The 14,052-nt window shown below is 44.1% G+C and overlaps 1 protein-coding gene across 1 annotated transcript in view; it reads left to right on the top strand.

The window, feature by feature from the left end:
- Positions 1-5,155: 5,155 nt before the first annotated feature.
- The window catches only part of LOC121284011 (FRAS1-related extracellular matrix protein 2-like), a 277,796-nt gene continuing 268,899 nt past the window's right edge, over positions 5,156-14,052 (top strand). Inside the window, exons 1-2 of the mRNA XM_041198924.1 lie at positions 5,156-10,372; positions 13,130-13,219. Coding sequence (XP_041054858.1) covers positions 5,338-10,372; positions 13,130-13,219 — 5,125 coding nt within the window. The 5' untranslated portion in view covers positions 5,156-5,337. The remainder of the gene's footprint in view (positions 10,373-13,129; positions 13,220-14,052) is intronic.

The following is a 14,052-nucleotide window of genomic DNA, read 5'->3' as shown; positions in this document are numbered from 1 at the left end:
TACGCAGTCTCATCAGTACTCCAGCTAGCAGCCAAGAGCTCTTTTGCCTCCACTCAATCCAGCCTAATTATTCATTTGAGGAATGGTGCCAGAGTGAGGTAACTGCTGAGTGATGTTTCTCAGGGCTTGGTGGGGGGCCTATTACTATTTCTAATTTGCATAAATGATCTGGATTCAAAAGCTCAATGCAAAGTTGTCAGATTTTCAGATTATATCACAAAAGGAGGACCAGTAGAATCCCAAGATGCAGCTCATAAATTAATATTGAATTCGAAAAATAACTTGAAATTATATAGTGCCTTTCAGGTTGTCCCAAAGCAATTTACAGATAACAAAATACTGTTCTCTTGAAGTGTAGTCACTTTTGTAAGTGTTGGGAAATGCTGCTGTCAATCAGTGCACAGCAAAATCCCTCAAACAGCAAATGAAGCCAAAAAACGTGCCCAACATTGCCCTAATCCTGATGATCACTATTGTGTGTAGCTGCATCAAGCTGTGCGTAGACCCTCAGTACGTTGACACCAAGTGTCACTATGTGCTGAGGTTCTACCTGTCCCTGGCGTTGCGAAGGATGGGTCTGGCCACGCTGTCACAGAATGCTCCAAGTAGTTGGACCCGTGCCATACCACCTGTCCCTCATGGAAAAATTTATGCAGAGAAACCTTTGACCACAGGCAGTGGTCAGCACATAATGTCTTAGAGGCCCTGCAGGAAAAGATGGTGGATCATTTGGCAGTATGCCTCATCGCCATAACTTTCCAACAATTGCCAAGATGTAGCTTGGCTGGTGGTGAGAAAGGCCCTCCCTGTCAGATCCTTCCTACATGCCAGGAGTCTCACCCCCTCTGCACATTGCCCTCAAGGTGGCTCTGGTGGGGAAGAGACCGTTGTTCACCTCCTTGTGGAATGTGCCTTTGCAAAGAAGGCCTGGAGAGAGATGCAGTAGTTTTGTCGTGGTTCATCCTGAGCAGTGCTGTGACACAAGACTCTGTGCTCTACGGGCTGTTCCCAGGGACACACACCCAGACAAGCATCAAGTACAGCTGAAGGATCATCGACTCGGTAAAAGGTGCTCTTTGGTCTGCCTGAAACTTGTTGGTCTTCCAGTGCAAAGAGTTGTCCCTGACTAAGTGTTGCAGACTGGCACATTCTAAGGTCCAGGACTACGTGCTGAGGGATGCACTAAAACTTGGGGCAGCCACCGCAAAGGCGCAATGGGGAAAGGTCACTGTCTAAGACCATTCTGCCACAGTGCACCAAGGGGCTGGGAAAGGTATTGACCCCTCGGGCTGTACGACTCACAATAAAAGTATGTAGTGAATACTAAATGTATCATAATTGTATTGAAGCACCGCAGAGTGCAACATGATGTATGTCGATAACTCCAATACCATCGCACTGTCTGACTACCTGTAATGACCATATTGGAATGACTGTAATATTCATTGATTGTTTTGAAGCACCTCGTGATCCATGTGTAAAAGTTGAAAATGATTGTACTTTTTGTGATGGCCATTTAGAAATGTTTTGTAATGTTCTTCCAGATATTTTATGAATAAAGTATATTTTTCAAAAAAAAATCTGTTTTAGCAATATCAGTTAAAGGATAAATATTGGCCAGGATACTAGGAGGATTCTCCTGCACTTCTTTGAAGAGCTGCATAGAACCTTTTATGTCTACCTTAGAGAGCAGATTAGACCTCAGTTTAACATCCTTTCCAAAAGGCTGCACCTCTAACAATGCAGCATTCCCTCAGTACTGCACTGAAATATCAGCTTAATTCATTTGTTTAAGTCTCAACTGGAGTTTGAACCCTTGACCTTCTAAGGCAAAAGTGCAATCATTGGGCCAAGGCTGACAGACAGAACAAAGAAATGTAAGTCAGTAGAACAATGACATAAAACTTAAGGCAAAGAAGCATAAAGTGCAGCATACAGGAAGGATAAATAGGTCATACATAGACTCCATGAATGGTGTTTAAACAACTACAGATGAAGCTGAAAGAACTGTGGAATCTTGGTGGGTTCAATGCTAAACTCAAAGCCAAAGTACAGTAGTTAACAGCAAAGTCAATAAGATGCTGAATTACATAGCCAAAATGGTAGGATCAAGTCCATAGAGGTAGTGCTCAAATGTTATAATGCTCTGAGCTTCAGTAATGTATCCGAAAGGAAGCTGTACACAGAAGAGCCATAAGGCTAATTCCTTTGGTTTGCATCTGTGTTATGAGGAAACATTGGAACAACTTGGAGTTTTCAGCCTAATATGGAGATGTTAAGGGCATAGAAAAAGTTAACTCAGAATATTACTTCAAATTAAACTGAATGAGCTGTAGAAGGAGGGGACATAGTTTCATATTAATAAAAGGTAATTTTAGGAGTGATATAAGGACTTTTTTCTTCACACACGTATTGATCAGCTACAGCACTGACTTCAAGACAAACTAATTTAGATAGGCTAATGGAGGTTAAAAACCCTGGAATCATTTAAGAAATAATTAGATTCTACAATGGGAAAATCTTGGGATCTCTCTGGCTGCATGAATTCAGATAGGCCCAATAACTTGTCACATGGAATTCCATCTTATGATCTTGCAAAGTGTATATTTAAGGAATTGCTCAGCTGACACAGAAATTTGTAACCAAATGAAGTCCTTTGTAGGCAGTTCTGGGGATTCTAGTATCCAATATTACTACTAACCTAGGCCCAACCACCTTCAGCCGCATGAAGCAGTCCATGTCCAAATCTAGCAAGACCTGGAGAATGTCCAGGCTTGGGCTGACAAGTAGCAAATAACATTTACGCCAGACAAGTGCCAGGCAATGATCCTCTTCAAAAAGAGAGAATCCAATTATTGCCCCTTGATATTCAATGGCAATACCATCGCTGAATTCCCCGCTATCAACATTGGGTTAACATTGACCAGAAACTGAACTGGACTAGCTATATAAATACTGTAGCTACAAGAGCAGGTCAGAGGCTAGGAATCCTGTAGCGATTAACTTACCTCCTGTCAAAGCCTGTCCACCATCTATAAGGCACAAGTTAGAAGTGTGAAGGAATACTCCCCACTTGCCTGGATGAGTACAGCTCCAACAACACTCAAGAAGCTTGCTGCAGGACAAAGCAGCCCTCTTAATTGGCACCCTATCCACAATCCACAAACATTCACTCCCTCCACCATCTACGTATGGTAACAGCAGTGTGTACCATCTACAAGATGTACTACAGGAACTCATCTTAGACAGCACCTTCCAAACCCACAATCACTGCTTCTAGACACATGGGAATACCACCATCTGCAAGTTCCCTCCAAACCACTCACCATCCTGACTTGGAAATATATTGCGGTTCCTTCACTGTCGCTGGGTCAAAATCCTGGAACTCCCTTCCTAACAGCACTGTGGATGTTCCTACACCACATAGACTGTAGCAGTTCAAGAAGGCAACTCACCACCACCTTCTCAAAGACAATTCGGGATGGGCAATAAATGCCAGTGATGCCCACATCCCATTAATTAATTAAAACAAACTAACTTGTTTTGCCACCTTCAGAGATTCGTTGTACGTGAATCCCCCGGCGTTTTTATTGGGGTCGGGGAATCGGATTAATTTACCACTAAAAACTCGATGTCAAAAGAAGGTGAAAAAGAGGTTCGAAGCCTTGAAAGGTTGACACGCGAAAGAACTAAAAAAAAAAGCTGCAACTGGAGCCATGAATAATTATCTGCATAACTTTCATCAAAAATTATATTTATGAGCCCCTGCCCCCTTTTTATACAGAATTTTTGTCTTCCCTCAGTTGACTGAATGGGGATGGCAGAGAGGAGCCTCCAGTTCTCATAGCCCCGAGTGAGGCAGCTGTGAACACATGTGGCGGTGTAGTCCAGGTCTCCCTCCAGGCTTTCCTTGCACGGGTGTTATTGCTACTTCTATTTCCGACAGGCACTAGCGACAATATCCCGGGCCTCGCGAATGGAAATGAATGAGTAATTAATTGCCCCTTCAACGCCTGGTGACAACACTCACTCTGGCGATAATACGATCCGTGCAGTCCTGGGTTATAGGCAAACGGCTGTTTGGGAATTTTTTTGTGGGTAGTAACAGCAACCGACTTTGTAAACCCGCATTATATATACGTGGTAAACATCTCTGAATTAAAACATTCTGTAAAAGAGTGGAAACAATTCCTTACGTGAATGCACTGATTAAATAACTACACAAGTAAGGTCGCAGTTACAATGTGCTCTCACTCCGCTGGCCATAAATAACAGCCAGTTGTTTTGTAGACGTAATGTTGAAAACAGTAGCATTTTCCATGCGAAAACTGATCAAAGAAAATCCACAAACCAGTAGGTTAAAAGAGATTGTTAAAAGAAACACACCAGTGATAAATAAACATGCAACCATCTCAGTAGTTTACAGCTGCCCCGAGGTGCAGCGTAAACCAGCGGTCGCGGGGCATACAAGTGAGTTAAACTTTGGCACAAAATTTCACGTTTAAAATAGGGATTGAAACTTTTGAATTAAAAAAAATAAAATAATTATTCCAAACATTACACTTATCCCTTTTCTCTCTGCCTTGGCATTGCTACTAGTTTTGTGTCCTTGTTCTATCTCAGTTCCCCCCCGCCCGACTTTCACCTCCTGTATTGAAACCAGCAACCTCTCTAGTTTTCCAGTTTTGTTGGCTTCATTTTCCCCTCTCCTAATCTTTAAAGATATCAGTTTTCGGAGCTTCCCTTTGTGCTTCTGCACCGACCCCCACCCCCAATGTAACTTGTTCTATCTCTCTTTCCCCGATCACTGCTGTCGCCTCTGGCTCCGTTGCCATTTACGGAGCGCTGGGGGTCTATTCCCAGACCAGAGGAGTGAGGGGAAGGGAGGGGGGGGGGTGGGGGGTGGGTGTTGGTGGTGGGGAGGGGGTTGGTGGTGAGAGAGGAGCCCCTTTTGGCAGACGTCACCTAATTGACAGTTCACCTGACCACCCACCGGCCGGAAAGAGGGGAGAGAAGGAGCGGGGCTGGGATCTGATTGATCTCCAATCGGTGCCGGCAGCGGGGCGGTACTTCCGTAGACAGGTTAGTCCAGGCTCAGGGAGTTTATAGCCGGGAGTTTGGGCTGGAACTCGGTGCAGTGGGAGATTGATACCGCGGCAGAGAGAAAGAGTGGCTGCAAACTTGGTACTGAACAACAGCAAGAAGAAAAAACAATAAGACAATTGTCACTTCTTTGACATATATATATAAATATATACTCATCTCTGCAGAACCTTGCTTGTAAATTGAGTGAGGAGGGAAAAGAAAATAACTCTTTTTGAAAAGAAAGTTAACACCATGGAAAGTTTGCAGCGGAGAGGGGAGAATGAGTTTTCCTGCTTCTGTGTATCTGTGGCCAGGCTGCTGCTGCTCTTGGCTCTGACAGTGACAGGTAGCACATCGGGGCAGGAGAGTTTGGACAGTGTGGATCTTTATTATGGGTTCAGGTCGGGGCTGTCCGAAGACTCGATACTTCTCGCCAATAATGGCATCCGTGTGCCCTTCGGCCGCTCGGTGGACCTCGACCCCATCCACGACCTGGTCATCCAGGTCCACCCGGACGACAAGTGCACGGTCACCGTCCTGGGCAACGACCCCCTGTCCCAGAGGCCGGGCCAGCTGACGCCCAAGAAGTTCCCCTGCGACTTCGGACGGGACGAGGTGAAGTACTCGCACTTCGGCTCCCGGAGCCCGTCCCGGGACCGGGTGAAGCTGCAGCTGAGGTACGACACCCAGACCGACACGGTTATCATCCCCTTCATGCTGGAGGTCGAGGTGGTCTTCACCCAGCTGGAAATCATCACCCGCAACATGCCGCTCAGCGTCGACAAGCTGCTGGGCACCAGCAACGCCATCGACCGCAAGCTCCTGGAGTTCAACTACAACCCGAGCTGGGAGGTCTGTCGGATCGGCACCTTGAGTGGCGCCGGTGGCCTCCCCCGCTACGGGCGGCTGCTGAACGAGCAGAGGGCCGGCCAGATGGTGGACTGCGAGGAGTTTGTCAACTCCGACATCCGCTACCGCCACACGGCCGCCAGCCGGTCGCCCAACCGGGACTACATCCCCATGGTGGCCGAGCTCCTGGACCGCCAGGGGAACGTGCTGAAGCAGGAGTACTTCCAGATCCTGGTCCGCATCCGGGAGGGGGCCGAGAACACGCCGCCCAAGCCCAGCTTCGTGGCCATGATGATGATGGAGGTGGACCAGTTCGTGCTGACCGCCATCACTCCGGACATGCTGGCGGCCGAGGACACCGAGTCGGAGGCGGACGAGCTCATCTTCAACATCACCTCGCCCCGAGGCGGCGGCCAGGTGGAGGTGGTGAGCACCGACGACCAGAGCCTGCCCGTCACCTCCTTCTACCAGCGGGACCTGAAGGACCTGAAAATCGCCTACAAGCCGCCGGCCACCGACTCGGACGTGGAGAGAATCTTCCAGATTGAGTTCGAGGTGGTGGACACCGAGGGCGCCGTGTCCGACCCCTTCGCCTTCATGATCGTGGTGAAGCCCATGAACACGCTGGCGCCGGTGGTGACCCGCAACACCGGGCAGCTGCTGTACGAGGGGCAGTCGCGGGCCCTGTCCAGCCGCCACAACCTGCAGCTCAGCGACGAGGACAACCTGCAGGAGGTGAGGGTCGCCGTCCTGGACGGCCTGAGGCATGGCGAGCTGACGGTGCTGGGCTCCCGCAGCAAGTTCTTCACCGCCGCCGACCTGGACGCCGGCATCGTGGTTTACCAGCACGACGGCAGCGACACTTACAGCGACAACATCATCTTCCGCATGACGGACGGCCGGCACGACGTGGAGTTCCTCTTCCCCATCACCATCGTGCCCACCGACGACGAGCCGCCCATCGTCAACGCCAACACCGGCCTGGTGCTCTCCAAGAACCAGCTGGCCCCCATTTCCCCCGCGGTGCTCAGCGCCACCGACATCGACTCGGAAGATTCCACCATCGCGTTCACGGTGGAAGCCCCTCTGTCCGAAATCGGGCAGCTTGTCCTCCGGCAGCTGGAACCTCCCGCCGACTCCTACTCCTGGCAGTTCATCGAAAAAGACGGGGCTTTCGAGAAGGTGGTGCTGGAGTGGTCCCAGCAGGATATCATAGACAGCAAACTCTTCTATCGACATGTGGGGCCTCACAGCACCACCACCGTCATGGACCAGTTCCTATTCCGCGTGCAGGATGACAACGACCCTCCGAATCAGTCGGGCCAGCATACCTTCATCATCAAAATCCAACCGGTGGATGACATTCCCCCTGAGCTATATCCAGGAAGCACCTTACAGATGATTGTTGAAGAGTACCGCTTGACCCACTTTCGGAGGAAGTATCTTCGTTATACTGATCTAGATTCGGATGACAGAGATTTGAAGTATACCATTACGAAGCCCCCCACCGACACTGATGAAAACAATCCCGTGCAAATGGGCAATATAGTGTTAACTGAAAGCCCCAACACCCTGGTGATGGAGTTCACCCAAGCTCAGGTCAACCACCATAAAATTGCCTACCGACCTCCAGATGTGGAACTTGGAATTATTCCTCACGTTGTTCAGTTTGAGTTTACAGTAGAAGACACGGCTGGGAACAGTGTGGATGGAACATGTACAATCTTTCTGCAGCCTGTTGACAACAAACCACCTCAAATAACCAACACTGGATTTATAATGTTTGAGAGGGATACATATATAATTACAAGTGCTGAATTGGATGCCACAGATCCAGACACTGATGGACCCCAGATAACATTTACGCTCTCTCAGCCTCCAAAGCATGGCCAGTTGCAGTATGCAGGTGTTGTTATAACTGAAGGAGAAACATTTAATTTAAATGACATAAGCAATGGGAAAATCGCATACGTGCACAACGGCGATGAGTCTACTGATGACTCTTTGAAAATTGATGTAAGTGATGGAGTTCATACGGTTACAATCACTGTTAAAGTAACAGTACGTCCAGTTGATGATGAAGTGCCAACTATTATGCTGCCAGTTGGAACTATTGGATCATACTTAGATGTGCTGGAAAATGGAGCTACCGAAATAACAACCAATGTCATCCAAGGAACCGATGAAGACACGGATGATCTTAGATTGACTTTCATTGTTGAGGACCAACCAAAACTGGGAGAGATCTTAGTTAATGGAATTCCCTCTGAAAGGTTTACACAACAAGACATTATCAATGGGGTTGTGATTTACACTCACACAAATGGTGAGATAGGATTGCAAAAAGAGGAAGATTCTTTTAATTTGACTCTCACTGACATGTCTGATGAGTGGAACATTGGAGGAAATAAAGTGCAAGGTGTTCGTGTGCAGGTGACCATCCTTCCTGTTGACAGTCAGGCTCCAGAAGTTATTGTAGGAAAGCAGTTTACTGTCGTTGAAGGTGATAAAAATACAATATCATTAAACAATTTGAAAGCTGAAGATTTTGATACCCCCGATGATGATATTCTCTGTACTATTATTGTCCAACCAACTTCTGGCTATGTAGAGAACATTTCGCCAGCTCCTGGGTCTGAGACATCTCGTGCAGGAACTGCTATCACTGCTTTCACTTTTAAAGATATACGTCTTGGACACATTAATTATGTCCAGAGCATTCACAAAACTGTGGAACCAGTGGAAGATAGGTTTACATTCCGCTGCTCTGATGGAATTAACTTCTCACAGAGGCACTTTTTTCCTATTGTGATAATCCCTGCAAATGATGAAAAGCCAGAGATTTACATGAGGGAATTTGTAGTAATGGAAGGTATGAGTCTCGTTATTGACACTCCTATTCTCAATGCTGCAGATGCCGACATCCCTCTCAATGGCTTAACTTTCTCCATCATTAAGCCACCAAAGCATGGTCAGATAGTAAATCAGCTTACGACAGGCACTGTCCTTGTCAACAGCTTTACTTTAGATCAGATCAGAGAAGGCTCCAGCATTGTTTATGAGCATGATGACTCGGAAACCAAGGAAGACAGTTTTGACATTCGACTTACCGATGGGAAGTACAGTGTTGAAAAAACAGTAATTATAATGGTCATTCCACTTGATGATGAGACCCCAAGAATGACCATAAATGATGGACTTGAAATTGAGATTGGAGAAACAAAAATAATAAATGATAAAATTCTTAAAGCTACAGACCTCGATTCTGATGACAAATCACTTGTGTACATCATACGTTACGGACCAAGTCAAGGGCTCTTGCAGCATCTTCTTCCTTCAGGCAACTTTGAAAACATTACAGTAGGAATGAATTTCACCCAGGATGATATTGACAAGAACTTGATTCAGTATACACATACTGGCCAGGAAGGCATCCGCGATCTCATCAAGTTTGATGTAACAGACAGCATTAATCCACTCATCGATCGTTACTTTTATGTTTCTATTGGCGGTATTGATATGATCTTCCCTGATGTGGTCAGTAAAGGAGTCTCTCTAAAGGAAGGTGGAAAAGTAACTCTTACAACAGATTTACTTAGCACCACTGACCTGAATAGCCCAGATGAAAATCTGCTTTTCAGTATTACCCGAGCACCTGTTCGTGGTCACCTGGAATGCACAGACGAGCCAGGAGTACCTATCACGACATTCTCACAGCTTCAGTTAGCTGGTAACAAAGTTTACTACATTCACACATCTGATGATGAGGTGAAAATGGACAGTTTTGAATTTGAAGTCACAGATGGCTACAACCCTGTGTTTCGCACTTTCAGGATCTCCATCAGTGACGTTGACAACAAAAAACCTGTTCTTACTTTCCATGACTTGGTGGTGAATGAAGGAGAAATAAAACTAATTACCCCATTTGAACTGACTGTTGAAGACAGAGACACCCCAGATCGCTTGCTGCGATTTACTGTGACACAAGTTCCAGTTCATGGACAGCTGCTATTCAACCGCACTACATCTGTCACATCTTTTACAAAGCAGGACTTGAATGAGAACCTCATCAGTTACAAGCACGATGGGACAGAATTTTCTGAGGATAGCTTTTCTTTCACAGTGACTGATGGCACACACACAGACTTCTATGTTTTCCCGGACACCATCTTTGAAACTCGAAAATCACAGATGATGAAAATACGGACAATGCCGGTGGACAATGGAGTGCCTCAGATTATTGTGAATAAAGGCGCCCCCACTCTTCGTGGGCTCACCACAGGGCACCTTGGGTTTATGATTACAAGCAAAGCATTAAAAGCTGAAGATCGTGACAGCGTGCACAGTGTTCTAAGATTCAAGATCCTGGAAGGTCCTGAACATGGATACCTGATCCACATGGGCAAAGGAAATGAAAGTGTTACTGGATTCACTCAGGGTAAGATTCCTTTCATGTCATACTGATTTTATTGTTCTGATTGCTTTCTGGTACATTTTATTCTTTCTTGGGAGCGATGTTACTTTTTTTTACATTTTATTGGATTTTGGTAGAAAAATTGTCTGAATGAGAGTGAAGATAAAATATCTTGTAATTCTGAAACAATATTCAGCTTGCTACTAAATGTTCAATGTTAAGAATCTATTTTGCATGCAATATATATGTGAGAATTATATAAAGAAGGAATATGAACAGTATTGATACATTACAAGTCTAAACTTTATTAGCTAATTAAAGGTTAAAAAGCAGCACCAATTTGTGCTCATTTTTAGACTGGGAATCTAATATTGTTTAGCAATAGCCAAGCTAATGTTACAGTGTACAATGTTGTCTGGTCCTGTTTTCCAACAAAATTGTACTGTTATGCTACAACAATGTTAACTATCTTCTTAATAGAGATGACTTTGTGTAATGACCTTTCAAACATGAACTCAGAAGTTCAGTTAAAAACAGCGTCAAATAAAATCTATATTTAACATTACATGCAACAAGTGCCATACACAATTTTATAGTTGGGGTAACTGGGCAATACAGTACATTAATACACCATCTGTCTACTTTTGGGACCTAGGTTGAAATCTGGCACTACTGATTGATAAAGTTTTATCTCTCTTCTAGCTAAAGAGGCCTTCTGTGAATTAACTTGGGACAGTGTCAATTTAATTTCTTAATTGTGCATCCAGACCACAGATTACTTAGAATTCAGCATAACAGTCTCAGGCTCTAAAAATGGCCAGTGTGGGTCTGCAGTTGTACAATGTATTCTTCTGAGGTTAGGGTTATAGGTCATGGTGTCAATTTTGGGTGGTCCATTGTCAAAAGGACTATAAAGCCATAGGGTGTGAGCTGCATAGATTCATGAGGATGATGCCAGAGGTGGGAACAGTAGTTATAAGGAATTACTGGAACTATTTCCACTGGATCAAAGAATTTGAGAGGAGATTTAATAGAGACTTTTAAAATTAGGAAAGGTAATGATAGTGTATTGGGAAAAACTATTTTCTCTGGTTGGGAGGGTAAAAGGTCATCAATTGAAAAAAAATTGAAAAACCTAAGAGACATTTTCTTGCACAGAAAGTTGTTTGAATATGAATTGCTTTGACACAAGGAGTGGTTGAGACAAAAACCATTGCATTTTAAGCAAAAAATTGCATCAATACCTGAAGCAGAAGGTAGCTATGGAGAGGAAGTGGAGCTATGGGATTAGTTTTGGAGTGTTCTACCAAAGCTGTCACTGACTCGATTGATTAAATTGCCTGTTTTTGTAAACTCTGGCTCTAAACATAGGTGTAGACTTGTATACAGTTTTGGGCTAGGTGGAAGGGCAGCTGTGATGATCATCAGAGCTGGTTATCCAACAATCAGATAATCTCTGTTCAATTTTCCCTATCAGTGGCAGGCCTGAACTAAAGTCAAACTACTTCTGTTTTTTCTTGAAGTTAAACATGAAACAATATTTATTCTCACCTTTTTTAAGTTAAGTGCTGCCACGTTAATCGAGTTTTCTTTGACAGCAGTCATATCGGAGTCCCAAAACTACGAAGGCCCCTATTCCTTTAAGTATTGGGGCTCTGCAGTTTATCAGATAGTGGTGAGCCATCAATGCAGGAAGATGTAATGGTTATTGTCCAGATTCTCTTAGGTCTGCACACAACCAACGTAAAGTGACAGAGCATTACCTGTACCTGGCAGCCCAACATGACCTGAACAGTACACACTGCCTGAATTCCCTTGTCACTTTACATGAAGTTGTCAGTGAAGTGAGAGGTCCATTAATAACATGCTGCTGGGTGAGTTTGGAGGCTACCAACTCTGAGCTGCACTTGACAAAGGTCTGCAACTAAAATATTAATTTCTCTGTTTTCCCTATAGAATCTGCAACATTCTAAGTGTTTCCAGCATTTTATTTGTTGGTAAATGTTATCTAAGCTTTGATTGTTGCACTGCATTGGTTGGATATGTTGAACATCAAGTCTATTAGGCTTCTTGGGTCTGTCAGATGTTGGAGCATGCTTGGAATATTAAACTACAAATGAGATTTAAAATGGCTTGAATAGCTACAGCAGGCCAGGTCATAAAGCTAATTAACCAAGTAAACAATTTACTTACCATTTTATTGTATTTTGGAGCAAATAGCTAGCAATTGTGCCAGATCGTAAACTACCAATTCTGACTGCCATTAATAAACAACAAGTGCTTTTCCAATGGAAGCCAGTTGCGTTGTTGTTAGGATGTTGCTGGTAAAGAATGTGTGCTTTTCTGGAGGAAAGGCTGATGAAATTTCCATTTTTCAAAACCAATGCATAGTGTTGGATTCAAAAGCATCATTTGTGTTTTATTTTAACTTAAAATATTTCCTGCTGTGCTCTTAAGCAGCTGCTGTGGAGCACACAAGCATGACACCAGGTTAGATGTCTTCTGGTTTTCTTAGCTTTCTTTTTCACCTGCCCTTTGGCACAGCTCCTGGTTTCCAATCAGTCCCGAGTGCTGTGACATATTTCAAATTTATATGAGGGTTCTTAACTAGCACCATCATTGTGTCTCTTAGCATTCTAATTGTCCAAATGTTCCACTGTCTCGCTGACTACTCTAAAAACAGATTTCATTGATCACTGCAGGAAACAGTGACAAAAGCAATGTGAGAAACAGATCCTAATTTACCTTCCTTAAAATACTAAACGATCATTGGTATTGCAGGGGAAGTTGATGACATGAAGATCTGCTATGTGTTGAAAGAAGGGGACAATGCGACAAGTGACGTATTCCACTTCTCTGTTGAAGATAGTGGTAAGTGATTCGGTCTGCTATGTGTAAAATCAGGCTGTTTAATAGTATTGTCCTTTCTGTAGTATGGTTTCAGTGACCAGATGTTCCTTCCCACTTCAACTATTGCAAGTGTTTTCTGGCGGATGTCAAGGTGTTAGTTCTCACAGTGCTGCACGCTCAAATTTCCAACAGTGCTTTCAGGCCAAACATTCCAGAGCATTTACTCAAAGTCTTAGAGCATACATTTTCAGAACATGTCTCTTTGCTATTTGCTCCCTAATATTTGGATTGTATGTGGATAGAAATGTGGAACACCTTTAAAATCTTGCAAGTGCTGCCTGCAAAACTGATTTTCTTTTCAATCTAGGAGAAATAGTAGGAGGACAACATTAGCTCAAGAAAGGTGGCTGCTGAAATAAACTTTTTAACTTTTCCTGTGGCACTTGCAATTACACAATTCTATCCCTCTCTTTCTCTTTCTCTCTCTCTCTGTTTCTCTCCAAGTAAGACTTTCATAACATCATTCCTCATCTTTTGGCTTTGGAAGCCAGTATATTCTACTGTGCTATTACCACATAATAGGTTAGTAGTCTTTCCCTGTTGAAGGAGAATCATTCTTGCAAAAATATGTCTTGAGTCTTGATAGAATGTTGATCCTTTATTTCCATTTCTATTGTTGCTGATCCACAGAAAAAATTATTCTGAAAATGTGTTTACATGCACCTATTTGTGAACACTTGGTCATTTTTACTTTGAAGTTGTATCTGTAACTTATCATCACCATTCAAAAATATTGGTAATTTTAACATGGGAAAGTCACATTAACTGGGAAGAAATTAAATATAGCCATGCTT

This window comes from Carcharodon carcharias, chromosome 11 (assembly GCF_017639515.1).
Source record: "Carcharodon carcharias isolate sCarCar2 chromosome 11, sCarCar2.pri, whole genome shotgun sequence".
Classification (NCBI taxonomy): domain Eukaryota; kingdom Metazoa; phylum Chordata; class Chondrichthyes; order Lamniformes; family Lamnidae; genus Carcharodon; species Carcharodon carcharias.
Note: the sequence above shows the minus strand (reverse complement) of the source record. Positions and strands in the feature narration are given on the sequence as shown.